General features: G+C 51.4%; 1 protein-coding gene across 3 annotated transcripts in view; it reads left to right on the top strand.

Annotated features, from left to right (window-relative positions):
• ADCY8 (adenylate cyclase 8) overlaps nucleotides 1-16,991 on the top strand; it is a 136,616-nt gene extending 119,625 nt beyond the window's left edge. For all 3 annotated transcript variants that reach the window (XM_070392349.1, XM_070392348.1, XM_070392347.1), the window contains 5 exons: nucleotides 4,466-4,624; nucleotides 7,634-7,780; nucleotides 12,913-13,005; nucleotides 14,499-14,613; nucleotides 16,461-16,991. In XM_070392349.1, the coding sequence (XP_070248450.1) occupies nucleotides 4,466-4,624; nucleotides 7,634-7,780; nucleotides 12,913-13,005; nucleotides 14,499-14,613; nucleotides 16,461-16,945 (999 nt within the window). In that variant the 3' untranslated portion in view covers nucleotides 16,946-16,991. The remainder of the gene's footprint in view (nucleotides 1-4,465; nucleotides 4,625-7,633; nucleotides 7,781-12,912; nucleotides 13,006-14,498; nucleotides 14,614-16,460) is intronic.
• The last annotated feature ends 2,722 nt before the right edge of the window (nucleotides 16,992-19,713 follow it).

The following is a 19,713-nucleotide window of genomic DNA, read 5'->3' as shown; positions in this document are numbered from 1 at the left end:
ACTCCGACTTGTTTTTCAATTTTAGCTGGTTTGATGGTGAAACCATAAGCCAAATGTCAAAGTCTAGCCATTCCCAGAATCCCTAGATTTAGCTCTCCTGGACTGGGCTGTCTGAGAGAGCTGGGTCGTGTCTGCCATGTCCCAGTGGATTCTGGTTGCGGGGGACCACTCCTGGGGCTGACATGCAAGTGGCAACCCACTGGGGGGCTACGGAGACACAGTCAGGCAGGGCAATTCTATGAACACCATACGCACTCCATCAGCCAGGATTTAAGGCGACAAGTGAAAACCCTCAGAGAGAGCAAGTTCCAAGCGGGGGCGCTCAATCCGCAATAAGAAAGACGTTCCTGTCTCCTCCGCCACCTTAAGGCGTGGCTGGGTGCCCTGTCTTACCCCTTCCTCAGTCCCTTTCTAACATTCCAACATTCCGATTTAATTTATTCCACTCTCCACGTGTCCGGGGCACACAGGTAACCTAAACCCATTCAGAGTGTGTATAAAGTAAGAGTATAGAAGTGCAGCGAGGGTCTGAGTAAGTGACTTCCGATAGTGTACTTTTTTAACATTCCGAAGACTCTGCAATGACATAATCACAGCCCATAACTGCAGCAGGTACAGGCACAGGCTTGGCCAGGGCCAGATGAGATTCAAACCCCAGCTGTGTGGCTTTCAGTCCTTTACTCAACTCTGAGCCTGTTTCTCACCTATAAAATGGGTGTGATCATAATATACAGGGTTGTTATAGTTCTTAATGAGATTGTAACTTTAACATACTTATCCCAGCACTTTGCACACAGGGTACATGCTCAAAAGTCATGAGCTATGCATGGTTTGCTTTGGAAACAAGCCTCTGAGACTAACAGGGAAAGGATTGTTATCCATCTGGTCCCCAGGCAGGAGCAGAGACTCAAGTCACTCGAGGTCACAACACCAGTAAGGAAAGCCAGACAGACACGGGCGTGTTCCCGCTCCATGGGCGTGGCGCCTGCCTGGCTGCTGGAGGAGGCTTCCCGCAGAACATCGGTTCAGGTGTCACCCATTCATAGCACCTGTCGGGCCCCGTCCTTCTGGATCAAGCCTGCCCATTCCTGGATCTGCTACCTGCTTCCGCCGGTTCCCCTTTGTGACTCAGGCCCCCTGTGTTTGTTGACAATGCCCACTGGTGCCTGGTACGCAGCAGCCTCCCGGTGGGAGCACTGTAATGACACATCTCCGGAGAGACTGGGCGGTCATATAATAGCTGAATAGTTGGAGAATGCCATCTTAAATGTATGTAAAAGCGATATGCCCAACCCTTCCTCCTCCTCCAGGCAGGAGAATGCTCTGAAGGTTGGGCAGGGAGAGCAGGCATCCCACACCTCCCACCTCGGCCTCATTCACCTGCAGCTGGAGGGAGGTTTGGGCTTTGCCTCACATCTCCATTTATGGCCGAGGAAGCCACACCTGGGCGCAGGGATATTGAGGTCATGTCTCCAGGCGCTCACTCACTCCTGGGCCTGATGCAGACAGGCAGTGGGATTGTGCGGCTTGGAGAGGAAGACTCAGTCTGGGGACCGTATATTCTTAAATCTGAGTCCCGGCAATGCCACTGGAAGAAAGGGGACCCTGAGGACTCAAGCTCCCAGAGCTGTCATTTAATAGATAATAGTTATCTATCAGGAGTTAGACAGCAGCTGAATGAGGTCACATATATAGAGTGTAGGGGTAAGAGCCACAGCTTGGCGTCAAACGCCCTGTAAGCTTCGGAGTCTTGGGACATAAGCTCAGTAGGTTCTGGTAATCTCCTTGCTTCCTGGTGTGAAAAGATGTTCCTGGCTTGCACATTTTCTCCCCTAGGTTTCAGCCATGTGATTTTGGTAGGAATTGGTATTTTGAAACCCAATCTGGACCCTGGGAGTGCTTGTTGCTGTGGGGTTCTCACTGTCTCTCGGCCTTCACTCCGGGGGGTTGAGGGGGAGCTGGGAGATACACATCCATATCATGCACTCACAGGGCCACTCACTTCACAGGCAGGACATTTGCTCTGACTTAACCTCATCTATCTTACATCTGCACCTCCTTTTCCCCTCCCCCAAATTCCAGTTCTCAGTGACACCAACGCAAACACTCATTGGCGTTCTCCTCCATCTGCATACAGTAGTCTAAGTGGTAATTCCACAAACACTACCAGCTGCAGTAGGATGGTTGTAAACAGTTTTAAGATTATTTTTAAAGGCTTTTTATTGATTTTTATAGAGAGAGGAAGGCAGAGGGAAGGACAGAGAGAGAAACATCGATGTGAAAGCAAGACATCCATTGGCTGCCGCTTGCACATCCCCAACTAGGGATCGAGCCCACAACTCAGACATGTGCCCTGACCGGGAATCGAACCCGGGAACTTTTCGGTGCATGGATGAACGACACCGAACCAACTGAGCCACACCGGCCAGGGCTTAAGTTTTTTTAAGCTCTCTTCATCCTCGGAGTATTTCCCTCTATGAACGTGTCATCAAATCCTTGTGTTAGGAGAAATTTGGATTTCTCCTCTCCATGTGGTTTTACGTGTAGATTCATTTGCTTAGTTGTGTTTGTTTTTACAGAGTTTAAAAAATCCATTTAGTTTTATACTTAAGTAAAATATTTCCATGATGCAAAAGTCAAGTTTGTAAAACAACATATAATATTAAAAGTTTGAATTCTATCCCTTTTCCTCCACTTTTCCTCCCTTCTTCATCTCATTGGTAATGATTTTTTTAGACTTAAATTTTTCAACAAATAAAATTCCCCCCCCAAAAAACATATATATATATATATATATATATATATATAGAGAGAGAGAGAGAGAGAGAGAGAGAGAGAGAGAGAGAGATCTCCCTTCCTGAGACCAATGGTGGCATACTAAACACGCATTTCTTCACCTTGGAGATAGTCCATCAAAGTATAGAGAAATAGTCTTCATTTCTTTTTATAGCTGCATACAATAGTTCATTCAACCAACAAAAGGAACACTTGGGTTGTCTCCAGCTTTTGCTATTACAAATTCTGCTGAACAGATAACCTGCTGCCTCTGTCATTTCACATTGTTGCCATCCACTGAGACTTTCAGTAAGACAAAGAAAAGAAACGAGCTAGAGTTTTTTAAGCCTTTGAATGCAAGGCACCCAACCATGTATAATAGTGCGGTATACTATTCAACAGCCAAAGACTTTGAAATAATGACATCCGCCAGGCTGTGGTAAATATGTGAGGTGCTTCAGAAAGGAAGTTGTCCACTAGCCAACACCAAGGGAAGCTGGGACAAGAGGGAACGAATGGGTATGAGGACCTACCATGAGCCATGTGCTTTATCTGTAACTTCCTGTATAATTCCTATTCTAATCTTGCGAGGTCACTGGTGCTCCTCCCACTTTCAGAGATGAGGCACCTGGGATGACGTCACCAGCCCAGGTCACGGTATTTGAATTGGGACCAGGACACTACGCCATACTTGTCTCACAACTAAATCCACAATCCTTTCATTGTTAGTTCATTGATTTCTTCCTTATTGCCTAGTGAATGTACTTAGTACCACTTAAATGTACACTTCAAAATGGTTAAGATGGTAAATTATGTTATATGTACTTTATCACAATTTTTTAAATAATTTAATGGTATAATAACAATAACATGTGTATACATAGAAACATGTGTATGTATATATGCAGGTATGTGTGCATGTGTGTATATATGTGTGTGTGTGTATGGCTTCTTAGCATACTGCCTACCATGTAGTCGGCACTCACAAATGCTCTTTGTACATCAAATGATTTTCCTTATCACATTATGCCTGAAGGATCACTGAGTGAAGTCCATCCGCTACCAGTATTATTCAGACTCGGGTTGGGCTCTGGAGTGAAGCCCAAATCCTGGCTTCCCACTAACCAGTGTGTGACTTTGGCCAAGTTACTTCACCATGTTTGCTTTCATTTCTTCATAGGATTGATCATAATGACTCCTATGAGGGCTTCTGTATGAATGAAAGGAGTGGAGACATGTATATTGCTTAGAACAATGCCTGGAATAATAATAAGCACCATCTAAGTGTCAGCTGGCCTGATTACTATAACTTCTCCATTGAGTCAGTAAGTCCTGATTGAACACCTGCCCTGGGCCAAGCCTGTGGCTACATGGTAAGGATGTCCTGCTGAGCAGGGGAAAGGACCCTGACCGCATAGCACTTGCAGGCCAGTAGGCGACATGGCCATTATCAGATAATCATACAAACGATTGTAGTTATAGGTGCCATAATATCAGGAAGGGAAGGTACACAGCCCTGTGCAATGGGATCATCCTCTGATCTCTTGTGTCAGGCAAAATGCCTCCCCAAATGCCCAGATGTGGCTCTGTTTTGTTCATGAAGGTTCCTGAGCAGCTTTCCCCACCTGCCACATGTGGGCCTGAAGCTGCCTGCCCACCTGTTTCCCTCTTCCTCTCCCCTGAACTGCAGCTGGAGTACACTGCCCGCCTGGACTTCCTTTGGCGGGTTCAGGCCAAAGAGGAGATCAACGAGATGAAGGAGCTGAGGGAGCACAATGAGAACATGCTCCGGAACATCCTGCCCAGCCACGTGGCCCGCCATTTCCTGGAGAAGGACCGAGACAACGAGGTGAGCCAGGCTCATCTGGCCGGTGAGAAGGGATGGTGGTGGGTGGGGTGAGTTGGACACATGGACTCCAAGCTCGGGGAAAACTCCCCTGTCCTGTGAGCACGTGGTGGTGGAGATCATACCTGCCCCTTGGTGCCAGGCCCCTGAGACTGCCCAGCACTGTGACATATACACACCGCCTCCCAGCCTCGGGTCCCCCATCGGTAAGATGGACAGAATAAGATGTCTGTTGCAAGACTGAATTGGAATTGTAAAGTTTTACATATGTGTGTGCACAGATCACCTGCTCATCAGTGGCTGGCAACGGCAGGTGTGGTCAGGGGAAAGGCTCACTGGTTGGCTGGCTGGTAGGTTGGCTTCTTTGTTTTAATCTGTGATTGGATGGATGCCTGCAGGCATGGAGTAGGCTCTCCAATGTATCCATCTGTATCCTGCCCCTTCTCCTGCATAAAGACATTTGGGTCTGTGACCCTGGCCTTAGGATGAAGCTGGGTGAGACCTAAGAGTCCCTATCTCATCCAAGCAGCTACAGAATGACCATGGGAAGGAGCTGGGCGAATGAATAACCTGCTGCTCCAACAGCCAGCTCTTGGTGAACCCGGGCCCTGGACCGTCTCTTGGGTGCAGGTCGAGGCACCACCCACCCCATGGATGATGCTCTCTGGAATTAGGTTCAGGCCTGGTTTCCTCAAGGCTCCCTAAGGTCAGGGACTCTGTGACAAGAGCTTAGTGACGAAGCCAAGAAAGCAGGGAATATTGATGTGGGTCACCATGACCTCCAGAAGAAGCGGATGAAACACTGAGCCCTCCGAGGCGAACCCAAGGAGAACGGAAAGGAGAACCGCTTTTCCATCAACACAGCAAAGCCACCGGGATCTGGAGCCAGTGGGGAGGAGCACGAGCACGCTGCCCGTGTCCAGGAAGGATGGCAACCAGCCAGGGATGCTGAGACCACAGGTCATCAGCTGTTTCCAGGCCAATCCCCACTGAGCAAAACCAATGGGAGGTTCAGCCTTCATCATGCTTATTTGAGGCTTTATAAATATTTATAGAGTTGACACTCGACCTCTCTGAGTCCATTTCCTTCCTCATCCAGTCAATGAGGAAACCATATCACCCTTGCTGAGTTGGTGTGAGAATTAAAACAGGTGGGAACACACAAGGTGCCCGGTGCAGCCAGGTGTGTGGCAGGTTTGGTATAGAAAGGCCATATGATGGACCCGGAAGCCTGGTGCCCTGTGTTCAAAACCGACTCCCCCTCTTGCTCCCTCTGAGACTATGGACAAGTGATGAACTCTGGACCTCATTTTTCTCACCTACAAAGTAACAAAACTTCCCTACTTTATCGGATTGTTATGACGTTTACATCTGTGCATAAAGTGCTTATACGGTGCTTGGCACATTCTAAGAGCACACAGATTGTTAGCTGTAATTATTTTTCGATAAATGTGAGTCACCACTACTTCTGCTCCCTCCCAATCACAGCCCCAACCCCTACCATTCATTCGCTCATTTGCTCAGCAGATGCTTCCTGAGGGCTGACCATGTGTCAGGCATTGTTCTAGATCCTGGCATTCAGACAGTGAGCAAAGAAGAGAGTCCTTGCTGATATGAAGCATGTGTTTTTATGGGAAAGCAGACATTAAAATGAATAGCTATACAACTTCATGCCCGGAGTGACAGTTCTATGAGAACAAAAGCCAAATGAGGGCTACAGTATTGAAAAGGGGTGGCATTGACATTGAGGGGGCTTTGGAAGCTGTCTTTAAGGAGGTGATATTTGAGCAGAGACCTGAATGTCATGAAAGGATCCTAATAAGACCAACAGGTCTCAGACCTAGTTTCTCCCTGCAGAGAGAGGGCTTGACTTCACAGAGGAAACACAGAACTTGGATTCAGACATCCTGGGCCAGGAAGGACCAGAGATAGCTCCCTGAGCAAAGAGGAACCAAAGTCTTTCTCTTGACATGGGGGAGGGGAGGGTGTGGATGCTCAAAACCCTCCCCAGAGCCCAAACCTGTACATCCAGCCAGAGGAGGGTGGCAATAAGGCAATAATAGCTTTTCTATATTCATTGCTCCCTCCCCAGCTCACAATATTTTTATCTTCTTTGAGCCCCAAATAGCAAGAAACAGATGGCACACTCAAAGCAGCTGATTAGAGCCAGTTGAATGACGGGCTCTCTCTAACGGTGGAGGCAGGTGGCTGGAGCGCTTCCGGGTCCCCTGGAAACCCACCACCCTTCTCCCTGCTTACTTGGGTGGTGGGGGCTGACTTGCCTGGGCTGCATCCATGACCCCACACACCCTCTGGCACCCAGCTGAGGGTCATTAGTAGGGGTGCTGTGTAGGAGACCAGAGGCAAGGGAAGGAGAGTGAGGTCAGGATATGTATTCCTTTGGCCCCCTTTCTTGGGATTAGCTGAAGCTGTCACTGTCCCTCCCCAGAAATTGACAGCACCTCTCCAACCTCAACTCAATTCCTCCCGGGCTCCTCTCATGCCTTTGAGGTGGGATGGCAGGGAGAAGACCACCTAAGCCAAGAAGAGAGGCCTCAGAAGGAGTCAACGTGCCAACATCTTGATCTTAGACTTCTAGTCTCCAGAATCATGAATTGATGACAATATATATGAATGTAGACAAATGTATGAGTATCGGAATGCCAAGAGCCTCAGATTTCTCAATGAAATAAGAGATCATCTACTGAGAGGAATCAAGTGAGGGTGACGTTAAGGAATGTGGTGAGGGTTTGGCCATTGAGGACAACAGAACAGGAGGCTGGGGACAAAGCCTTGGGCAGTCAGAACTCTGAGCCCAGCTGAGTTGGAGGCCATGCATTTCAATGGTCCCGGTCCACATGGTGGTGACGCTTGGTTACGGTGTTGACATGGCAGCATCCTCTCTGGGGGTACTGTGCTTGGGTGCAGGTGCACGCCCGAACGGGGAGCGTCCTCGCAGAGCCTCGCCTCTGATGACTGTCTCTGGCTCCCCCTGTGTCTCCCTCTGTCCAGGAGCTGTATTCTCAATCCTACGATGCCGTCGGGGTGATGTTCGCCTCCATCCCGGGGTTTGCGGACTTTTACTCTCAGACCGAAATGAATAACCAAGGCGTGGAGTGCCTGCGCCTGCTGAATGAGATCATTGCGGACTTCGATGAGGTAAACCGAGGCCTGGGGAACTGACAGTCACAGTGGCCAACGTTGTGGTCACAGCATTATGTGAGTCATTGAGCCATGACCATTACAGAATTCCAGGCTGCACTATAAACACAAACGTGTCACCTGATCTAATCATCACAATTATCATGAGATCAATGCTATTGTTTCTCACTGTGGGAGGGGGAGGGGGAGCAAGAACACAGCCTCAGAGGCCAGGTAATTTAACCCAGCGTCACCCAGCTAGCAAATGGCAAAACCAAGGCTACTCAGGCACCAGCGTCACAGCGACTGGGCACCGATGGGGACATTTCTCCATCTGCTCAAAGTGCCAAAGGCAAAGCCATCAATTGGCGTTTGGTCAGAGACCTGAACACAGGATGAGCACACTCTAGACAGGACTTCCTTTGTCCAGCCTCCTGTGTGAAGAACAAACACCTAACATGGGGGAGAGGAGGGGGCTCGTGCTGCACTTTATTGACAGTCACAGATTTGGGCCAGAGTGGGCCTTCTCCTTCCATCCCCGGGAGCTCAGGAGGACAAGTGCACCACGGAGCTGTTTCCCACTGAGGCAAGGGGGCCAGGTTTTGCACCTCGGCACGGGTCAGCCATCGGCTGTGGGCTGCCCCAGGGGGGTGCATAACCTACCAGCACTTCCAGCCAGGGGGCTTCGCCAGCCTGGGCAAGTCTCCGAAAAAGCGTACAGCAGCCAGCCCTCAGGGCATTCTGCAGGGTGGCCCCGTAAAGTGGGTCTGGGTGGGGCACCAACAGCACCTCCTACATGACCTGGACACGGTCCTCCCTGTCCCCACATTCCTTCTGGCTCCTGAGTCCCGTGGATCCCTTCTTCCTAGTCTTGCTCTGAGCCATATTATCTCCTAACTGCTGTCCCTCCTGCATCTCACCATCGGCAATGACCAAAGGCAGGAGAACTTTGTCATATCCCTTTGACACCCAAAACCTTTCAGTGGCTCCCCTTTGCCAGCTCCTCAGGTCACCTGAGGCTTTGCACTTACTGTCCCTGTGCCCTCTCCAGCCTTACCCGCCACTACATGCCACCCCTCCAGCACCGTCTAGCTACCTACAAGCCATCGGGCCCACCTAGCTGTTCCATGCACAGCTCCTTCTGCCCAGAGATTGTTCCCTCCTCACCACACCCTCCTCCCTCCCTGGACTCCATGGCCAGAGGAAAACCCAATAGTCATTTAACAGTCAATTCAACCCCCACCCTACTTGTGACGCCTCTTCTAACCCCCCCCACCCCCCAGCCAAGTAAATATTGTTGCTCCTTTTCCAATGAAAAACTTATAATACTCAAAAAACCTTCCACCATAAAGCCCTCAGCCCTCAGTGTACAGGTCTTCCTCCCCCACTAGGCACTTAGTTCTGGGCAGACACCCATTCCGTTAAATTTCTATAGACGTTTATCATGTTGCCATTTTCAATATTCCACACCAAACCCACAGGATAGGAACCGCTAGCCTTCATTTTAATATATTTTTATTGACTTCAGAAAGGAACAGAGAGGGAGAGAGATAGAAACATCAATGATGAGAGAGAATCATCAATAGGCTGCCTTCTGCATCCCCCTACTGGGAATCGAGCCCGCAACCCGGGCATGTGACCTGCTGGTTCATGGGTTGACGCTCAGCCACTGAGCCACACCAGCAAGGCTAGCCTTCATTTTAAACATATAAGAAAAACTGGGCCTCGGAAGCACCAAGAGTGTCCAGGCCACACACCATTAAAATGGCACTGCCAGGATTGGAACCCAGTTCCCCCGTACTGTTTTGGTTTTTAATCGTTGTGTTGCTCTGTTTCCCACTTAAGGGGCATTTCATGGTTCTGGTTTTGTGACCATAAACTCAACGATGGCCATTTCAGATGTCCTAGGGATGGGGGTGGGGATCAACATAAGTGACACAATCACTTCCTGCCTTCTGGGGCTTCACAGTCCTCTGAGAGACAGGGTGGCCAAGAGCTGTCTTTGCAGAGGAGTCAGTGCTAAGTGTACGGTACAAGGACCTTGAGATGTGGGGGGTGGAGGGCGACTCCATGGTAACAGCACCTTTATTCCCATCCGCCATGCCAGGCAGATAGAAAGTATACTCTCATGGATCCCTGGACATCCCCAGCGCTAGCACGGAGCCTAGGACATAAGACATGCTCATAACGGATGCTCTATTAACTACTTACATAATAGGAGACAGAAACCAGCTGGCTAATAGGAAGGTGGTGAAGGACTAGTACCACCCAAAACATCCTCTCAAGTAAAAAAATAGAAATAGCTCCATTAACAATCATCTGACTGAAGGTTGAGACTTCAGGCTCTGTTTTATTTTCACCTCCACAGCACCCCATCTCCTGAGAGGCTCACTAGCATGTTTTTAAATTGCAAAACATAAATCTGAACTAAATGCGCATCTCTGTTCCCTAAATTGTAAACACCCTGCAGTCTTCCCAAAAACTGAGACAGAGGACAGCGCCCCTAATGGTAGAGATGGGTGTTTGTTTGCAGAGGGAAGCTGGTGAGATTAAGGGAGGGGATTGGTCCAGGAGGCTGTCATCTTTAGAACCGGGAATTTGGAGAGGGGAGGGCGGGAGGGGAGGAAGTCGAAGAGAAAGGTCAGAGAAGGAGGAAGAGGGAAGAGAATGTTGTCGTCGATGAGGAAGAAGACATTTCCTGGCTTGTCAACCCCAGCGCTGTGCACTCTCCTTGGGAGACCTAGACTTGCCTCGTTCCTTTGGGTCTAAAGCAGCCCTCCAGGTTCTGCCCTGGCTGAGCCCGAGGCCCGCCCGCCCTGCCCGGGGCTCACTGCTCCTCTCGCTGAGCAGTTGCCACAGGAACCTGAGAGCCTGCCAATTCCTTCCAGGCTCAGGGGAAAGCAGGGCCTTGCACAGAGCACACGCTCCAGCTCCAAGGCTGGGTCTGCAGCAGTGCCCGTCCCTCGCCCACAGCCCCTGCCGGCCAAGGCTGAGGAGTCCCCTTGCACCTCCCTGCGCCACGCAGATGAGTGAATTAATAAAGAGGCGATTAGGAACCCATTATGCCCGCAGATGCTCTTAGCTGTACAGTAGATAAGTGTGCTGCGTGGATACTGAATGAAATAATGAAGACTCTTGCTGCCTCCTAACCGACTTCAGAGGGGGAGGCAGCTTTGCCTGGGCCTGAGATTGGCCCTCAGCCAAGTAGTTCTGAAGAGAAGAGAGATGGGGGGAGTCCCCTCCCGGCAGGTGGCCGGGGAGGGAGGTGGGCAGCCCAGGGCATGCCGAGATCTCTGGGCTGCAGTATTAACAGCCGAAGGAAGGGCTGCTCGCAGGCCAAAGCTGCTTTGGTGTCTGAGGGCACCTGGCAGTCACGGCCTCGGGTTGAGGACAGGCAGGCTGCCCGGGCGCACTTGGCAGACGCTCAGCCAGGGCAAAGCTCAGAGCAGAGGCTTCTCTTCAGCTCAAGACACAAAAGTAATGAACAAAGGCTGCTACACACACACACACACACACACACACACACACACACACACACAAAAGCACATCATAAAAGCACCTGCCTGTGTTTTCCATGTTCCCCAGAACAGTTTCTCTGGAGCTGGAATTTTCCAAGGTTCTCAGCTCCGGCTTAATTTTGAGAGGATGCCTGTAGCAACATGGTCCGTAGACACCCCACCACATCCTCTCCATCTGCCTGCCAGCCCCCACCCCCAAGGCTGGCAGGAGCCCCTGAGGATATTACAAGGTTAAAGAGAGGCAAAGAGCTGGAGAACCAGGAGTTACATCAAAGAGCTGCCAACACGAGGAAGTAAGAGGCCAGAGTTCACACTTGGGGACGGGTCTGTTGTGAACTTGGCTCCTGGGCTAGGGCCGGCTGCGCAGATGGGTGGCCTGGGCAGCAGAGGCAGTGGGACAGACGGAGTCAGGGATCTCTGAAGGCGGAGCCACAGCGCTTCTGCAGAGTAGGTGTGGACTGGGAGGTTTTTTCCAGAACATCTGGGAAAATGGAGGCCCCATTAATCAAGATGGCAGGTGGGTACAGAAGACGGAGGGTGTGGCTTTGAGAATGGCCAATGAGAGATGCCTGTTAGACTGTTAACTGGGGTGTCACTTAGCAAATGTGTAGAAGAGTCTAAAGGTCAAGGGGGACGCATACATCTGGAGTCTTCAGGAAAGAGACTGTTGAAGCCATGAAACAAGAGATCGCATGGGGTGACGGGGGGTGGAGTGCGGTGAGCCCATCAGCGGGATTTGACCTGGGAGACTGCGCCTCCCTCTTGGGGCACCTTTTTCCTCTCTTGTCTTCTGCCAACTCGTGTCTTTATTTTCGCTGCACTGTCAGCTCTCCACCAGTCTCCTTTGCCAGTTTCCTCTCATCTTCCCTATCTTATAATGTAGGTGGCCCCGGGATGGGATGTTGTGTTCAGTTTGGGTGGGGTGGTCAGCAAGACCCCAGTGGGATGACATTTGAGGAAAGACTTGAAGAAGGTGAGGGAGGAGCAGTCTACCTTGGGGGGAAGACTATCCCATCAGGGGGACAGCAAAGTAAAGGTCCTGAGGCAGAAGCAAGCCTGGCTCATGGGGATCAGCAAGGATGCTGGTGTGGCTGGAGCAAAGTGAGCGAGGAGACCAGGCATGGGAGGACCGAAGGTCTCAGGGAAGACTCACTTTGACCCTGAGTGGAAGGGGCAGCCACAGGAGGGTTGTGCACATTTGAATGGGATGTCTCTGATGTCCATGCTGGGCATGTAGGGTAAGGGCAGGAGCTGGTAAGTTATGGAGTTACAGAAACAAGGTATACGCTACCAGGGGCTTAGGCCAGGGAGCTGGCAGAGAAGGGTTCCAAACACATGTTAAAAATAGAGCCAAAAGGATGTGTTGATGGATTGCGGGACATTTGTGATTTCTTCTTCAAATTAACAAGGTAGCTTTGTCTATTTTGAAAATTCATAGTAACAGACCTATCCTTAACGAGTATCTGGTCACGCCCATCCTGGCACTTAGCAGGTGTTCAATAAACATATATTGGTCCTCTGAATGGCTGGTCGGAGGGCATCTTCAGTGTGAGCCAGGGGGCTGTTCTCAGGACCCCCAGGCTGCTGGGGAAACACACACCAGGACTAACACCGTTGCCTGGTCTGTTTCAGCTGCTCGGTGAAGACCGGTTTCAAGACATTGAAAAGATCAAGACCATTGGCAGCACCTACATGGCTGTCTCGGGCCTGTCACCTGAAAAGCAGGTAAGGGAACTCTTGGGACTCAGCCACAACCTCTGCCTGGGGCAGTGAGGCTGCCATCACCAGGAGGCAGGGGAGGGTTAGGGAGAACATCCCATGAACCGGATACTCGGTTGTGTGATGCATGTTGCTTTTGAGCTAAGCAGAGTCCACTGGATGGACCGACGCTTCTTCATGACTGAGAACCCTCTTGGCTTCCTTATGAACCCCTCTGTTCATGTGATGAACAAAATCAGGGCCAGCAGTTCCCTGATTATGATGAGTTGTCGGTGTTGCTAACCCCCTGATCCTAGCCTGTTTTGTTTTGTTTTTTTGTTCTTGCTGTTGTTTTCTTCTCCAAACTCAGGACCAAAAGTAGCATGAAATAATAACAACAAGAGTAACAATAGCTCCTGCCCTTTTGAGTGTGGCCTGTGTGCCAGGAACTCATGTTAAGCGGGAACACCAACATCCACCTGCCTGGGTTAGTGGACGAGTCACCCGAGATAATGTCATGCTCCCACGAAAGGCCTTGCCCCTGGCAGGTCCTCAATCAGTGTCACCTGGACATGAGTCTAAGTTACTCCAGAGAAGGAATCCTCATCCCTTCTTCTCATCCTGCCTTTGCTTTCTGTCCAACTAAACACCTAGAACTATTACCAGGGTAACTGTCTGGCAAGAAGACCATGCTAGGAACTGGTCCCTGTGCCTGGCGCTCCAGAGCAGGGTCCCTGGGACAGCCTACGGCCAGGTCTGGCCAGTCACCTGTGCTTGCAGATCAGATGTCACTGAACACAGCCACACTCACTGCTTGTACTTTGTTCACGGCTCCTTTCAAACTACAACGGCAGAGCCGAGTAGTTGCACCAGAATTGTGGCCCACGAAGCCTGAGATCTGTGCTGCCTGGCCCTCTACTGAACCCGTTTGCCAGCCTCGGCTGCATCAGAGCACAGAGCTCAATCCCAGCCACTCCCTGTGGGGTAGGCAGGGCCAGGGTGCTCAGCGCATTTTACAGATGACAGAACTGGGACTCAGAGAGGCTCAGAGGCTACTGGAGTTTGGTGAGTGAAGCACTTCAAAGGAAATAGACACAGTTCCTAGAGTGGAAACACTACACATATGTGCACAGGAGCATGTATATACACATACATGTACATACACACACCCCTAACACTACACACAATGTATCTACACACACACATACACACACATGCATACACACACCCCCAACACTACACATAATGTACACACACACACCAGTGAGCATGGACAGGAACTTGGCCCACCAGCCTGAACAGACAGGGGCAGGTCTGGGAAGAATGACAGGATCCACACCTATCTTACTCTCTCATGCAAACCCCCTGTGGTCCCATGTTTGTGGACATGGAGGGCCTGAATGTGCAGGAGCCGCACACCTGGTACTTCCTCTAAGGGACGTGGGCGGGGTTAGGACGCCGGGCAGGCCCCTCGCCCAATGCTCACACTTGCTGGAATGAGTGCCTCTCTCGCCCCCCAGCAATGTGAGGACAAGTGGGGACACCTGTGCGCCCTGGCCGACTTCTCGCTCGCCCTGACGGAGAGTATCCAGGAGATCAACAAGCACTCGTTCAACAACTTCGAGCTCCGGATCGGTGAGTAGCTGCAACGGGCGGCCACTGGGGACCCCGGGCTGCCTGGCCTGGTAGCATGGGACCCTCCCAGGCCTGGCCATCGAGCCAGGGACGCTCTTTCCTGCAAATGCAGCGGACTTCTCTGGCTGCCTCCCACCGAAGATGCTGGAGGCCAGGCATGGACGCTGGCCCGGGTGCAGAAAGACAAAGCGAACACTTGACCGCAGCAACCTCTCCCCCACCTCCTGTCTGGCATCCCTCCCACAGGGAGGCAGCTGGCTCACCAGTCACTTCATTCTGACTTCTGTCCCCCCGAGCGAGCGGGCAGGCAGGCACTGTATTGGTGCTTCCAGGTAATGCCTTCAGGCAAAAGCAGTCCGCTTCTGAGGATTCGGCAGGACAGGCAGAGAGCCTGGGGCACTTCACGCGGCGGCACGGTTCGCCCTTCCTGCGATTTAGAGATGCCCTCGTGCAAAGCGACAACACAGCAGCAGTCACGGCAATGTGAATAGTCACCCTTTATCGTGTGCATCACATGCCAATTTCTTCAGCTTCTCTGCTGAGTCTTGAGGGCCTCCTGAAGTGCCAGGAAGCCCTTGCTCTGGTCCACATTCCCATTTCCAGGACACATAAACTCAGCCCGCACCGTGTGTGTGTGGGGGGGGGGGGGGGGGGGGGGGCGGGGGACTAAAGATCACACAGACCAGATGTCGCCCCGGCAGCAGCTCCTGGGTGTCCCGAGACCAGCGACATTCTGACTGCTAGGATGCGATCGAAAGCCATCGTTGCTGCAGCCCTGGTGTTAGATCCCTTTGCTGCTGCGCCATTTTACCAAATACCAAGCTCCCTTAGCAGCTTTCAAGTAAAAAAAGGTCAAGAAATACCAATGTCTGACTTGTCTGGTCTAAGGATCACCACATGCCTTTGTTCCCTGCACTGAAAGGAATTAAATTTTATGTTTTTGATCTATGGACGGGGTATTCGGGGCTTGTTCCACCATCTCCCCTGGACTTTGCGTGTCCTTTCTGAAGTCACTGGCTACAGAATGGGAGCGGGAAAGCAAAGCAGAACTCTAGGCCTGAGCGAAAGGGTCTTCAACATAAAGTCGGGACACATCTCTGGGGTCAGGGCCAACCCGCTGTGATACAGGGTACCGCTGGCATAGTCCGGGGTCAGAAAATTATTTCCCCAATGGGACTGAGTTATGGGTCCACTGTGACCGGCTCTGTGAGTTCGGGTGAGTCATTGCAATGCTAAGTATCAGTAAACCTGGCACCCCACAGGCTGAGCTAAGTCAGCGTCCGTGGGAGAATATGAATTCTTTTCTCTTGAGCACCCACTGGCAGCCAGGTACTATGCCAATGGCTTTGCTTATATCATCTCATTTCATCTTCCTTTTATTATTTCCACTTGACAGATAATAAAAAAGTGAGGTCCAGTCTGGCCAGTGCAGCTCAGTGGTTGAGCATCAACCTATGAACCAGGAGGTCACGGTTCCATTCCCAGTCAGGGCACATGCATGGGTTGTGGGTTCAATCCCCAGTGTGGGGCGTGCAGGAGGCAACCGATCAATGATTGAATCAATCAATCAATCTCTCATCACTGATGCTTCTATATCTCTCTCCCTCTCCCTTCCTCTCTGAAATATATATATATACTAAAAATATATATTTTTTTTTTAAAAAAAAAAAAAACAGATCCAAATCAATTAAGTGACGAAGGTCACTGTCTAATGAGAGACAGAATTGGGACCCTGGAATCTACCTGCAGAAATCACACCCTTCGTGATCACTACCCCAGGCGGTGTGGCCGCCTCGTGGCTGTAGATCCCTCTTCTCTCATCTCCTGCTCCTCTGGTTCCCCTACAGGCATCAGCCACGGCTCGGTGGTCGCTGGCGTCATCGGCGCTAAGAAGCCGCAGTACGACATCTGGGGTAAAACCGTGAACCTGGCCAGCCGCATGGACAGCACGGGCGTCAGCGGCAGGATCCAGGTCCCGGAGGAGACGTTCCTCATCCTGAAGGACCAGGGCTTCGCCTTCGACTACCGAGGGGAGATCTACGTGAAGGGCATCAGCGAGCAGGAGGGGAAAATCAAGACGTACTTTCTCCTGGGCAGGGTCCAGCCCAACCCGTTCATCCTGCCCCCGAGGAGGCTGCCGGGGCAGTACTCGCTGGCCGCCGTGGTCCTGGGCCTCGTCCAGTCCCTCAACAGGCAGCGGCAGAAGCAGCTCCTCAACGAGAACAACAGCTCGGGCATCAAAGGGCACTACGCCCGGCGGACTCTGCTGACGCCCGGCGGGCCCGAGCCCGGCGCCCAGGCCGAGGGCCCCGACAAGTCCGACTTGCCATAAACGCGTTTCCTTTGTGTTCCTTTTTTTTGTATTTCTTTTATATATAAAATAAATATACTAATAAAAATGTTTAATTTTTTTTAGAACAAGGATGGTCTCGTTGGTCTTTGAAGGCACTGGGTCGAAGACATGATTTGGGTTGCTCTTCGGCCACCAACGTGGACGGGTCATCTCTCATGTAGGTTCACAGAGAAGCAAACATAAGGCCTAGTTCCTGACCCTGAGAGGCTGGCTCACAGCTGGCTGAGAGCAGGACATGTCAACAGACTTGATCTGATGGGATAATAGAGAACAGCCAGCAGAGGGCGCCGGCTAGACTTGGTGCTGTTCCCGGGGCTGCAGTAGCCACTGCAGACCCAGGCCTCAGGCTGCCTCCTGGGTGCAGAGAGGGGGGCGCTGGGCACTCCCTTCCTTCCCTGGCGTTTTAATTCCAGGCCCCAGGCGTTCCTCACACTGGCTCCCAGGCCCACCAGCATTTCCAGGAGAGAGTGTAGCGCGTAGCTCAGATTAGGTGTGAGCTCCAAACAAAGGAACTGATATTTTATTGAGGAGTCACCAGGGGGCAGAGGCCTGCAGAACAGCCGGTGCCCGTTTGAATCATTAACTGCAGATCCGCTGCTCCTCCGGCCACCATCCTGCCCCCTCCAGCCCCATCTTTTGAGTGAGCTTTCAAAGCGGGTTGAGGGACTCTGTGCGCTTGTCTTTTAACCTTTTAGAAAACAGACAGCGTGACTCCAGTGCCATCAGTTCCTGTTTGGAAATTCAAACGCCGTCTTTTCCTAACACAGGACCCCCATTTGGATAGTATCCTAACAAGAATCCTAGCTGGTTTGGCTCAGTGGATAGAGCATCGGCCTGCGGACTGAAGGGTTCCAGGTTCAATTCCAGTCAAAAGCACATACCTGGGTTGCAGGCTCGATCCCCAGTAGGGGGCGTGGAGGAGACAGCCAAGCAATGATTCTCTCTCATCATTGATATTTCTCTCTCTCCCTCTCCCTTCCTAAAATCAATAAAAATATTTTTTTAAAAAACATAACACTTTCAGATTTATAGTTTCAAAGTCCACTTCTGACCATGATCTCAGCTGAGCCTCCCGACAACTCTCAGGGACAGAGGATTATCCTCATTTTCCAGCGAACGGAGGCTCACAAAATTAATAAAAATAATTGTTTGAAAAACTCCATCTAAAAATAGAGCACTAAAGCTAGGAAGAGGTTAAAGATCACATGTGATCCTAAGTCTTGATTTTATATAAAACGAAGGCCCAGGCAGGCCAAGATCCACCAACCGAAGTAGAACCAGAGCCGGGCACACAGGACCAGTTGCCTCTCCTGCGCCCTCTGCAGACTCGGCATGGGGCTCTGACCTCCTCCCTCTGCTCCCTGTACAAGGGTCACCCTGTAACCAGGGCACACTGAGTCCTCCCTGCCCCATAATGAGCTTGGCCAGCAGCCCCACAGAAGCCCCATGACATCTGCCAACCCCCAGTTCCTGTCAGACCCCTGCTCTGGACCAACACAAACTCAGCCTCTTCTCAATTCACAAACACAAACACACACCCCTCCCACACCCACACACCTACACACACAATTTGTACGTAGACCCATGCTGCAATAGGCTTTCCTGAATTCTAGAAAGAGGAGATGGAGGAGCGGGTGACCTGGAAATAACAAAATACCTTCCGATTGACTGTTACCTATCTCCCCCTTAAAGGGCCATCCCGCCATCCTCCGAGTGCACACCCATCATCCCCAACCTCAAGCCATCACCCACATGTTCCACCTGGTCCCTCCTCTGCCCCTCCCTCTCCCTTTCAAGAGCAAAATCTAACTCCTCGCATTTTCTCATGCAGAGGAGCATAAACCTTCTTTATTCGTCCAACAAGCAATCAGGAGCACCTCGTCTACTCCACTGCCACCTCCCGTATGCCAGAGCTGTGCTGTGTGCTTGAGGCCAGTTAGGAAAGCTCTCAGATACCTGCAGGGAGGGAGGAAGGGAGTCAGCAGACACAGTACTGAAGGGCCTGCAGACAAAAGAGCAGCAGGAGCTAAGGCCCTGTGGTCAGCCCTGTGTGGCCGGGCCCTGGAGTGGAATGAGGAGGTGAGGGTGGTGTGAGATGAGCTTTGAGGTGGCCAAGAGCCAGCCTGAGGGAGCATTTTGTTGTTGTTGTTTTGTTTGTCTGCTTGAGCTCCAGCCAATATCTCACCTTCAACACCAAGGTTCTCAACAAGGCATTTTCCCCGAACAGAGAGAGGCTCCCCTCAGGGGGAGAAGGCCGACCCAGCCAGAAGCATGATAAACAGTCAACCACTGCCCTCCACCCAGACGCCCTGCGGACCCAGAGGCCAAACGCGCACAGCTGTCGCCTAGGGGACGCGCTCTCTTCTCTGCACAGAGGAGGGGTTTTTAAAGGAACCTAGGGAAGCAAACTGGCCCGGACAAAGACACTGTTGAAGCCTCCCCCCCCCCGGGACCCCTCGCCTCCCTCTGGTGACACTGGTGGGTGGCAGGAGGCCTCTGATGAGTGTGGACGCCACCCCTCCCCCCCAACTGCCCACAGAAGACACCGCAAGCTGGGACCTGTCTCCCCCACACCTATCAATTTGTTGCTGAAATAAGCACCTTCTTGGCTGAAAATGATAAATCTCTCTCTGCTCCGTGACCTGTGTTTGGGCTTGTTCAGCTGCCCGCGAGCCGAGCAGGTCACTGCGCAGTGACTGTCCTGAACTGTGACAAGGCACCTGGAGAGGGACAGGGAGGGGGCAGTG

The sequence above is a fragment of the Myotis yumanensis genome, unplaced genomic scaffold (assembly GCF_028538775.1).
Source record: "Myotis yumanensis isolate MYYU_CA2020_CCGP unplaced genomic scaffold, mMyoYum1.0.hap1 SCAF_15, whole genome shotgun sequence".
Taxonomy (NCBI): Eukaryota; Metazoa; Chordata; class Mammalia; order Chiroptera; family Vespertilionidae; genus Myotis; species Myotis yumanensis.
Note: the sequence above shows the minus strand (reverse complement) of the source record. Positions and strands in the feature narration are given on the sequence as shown.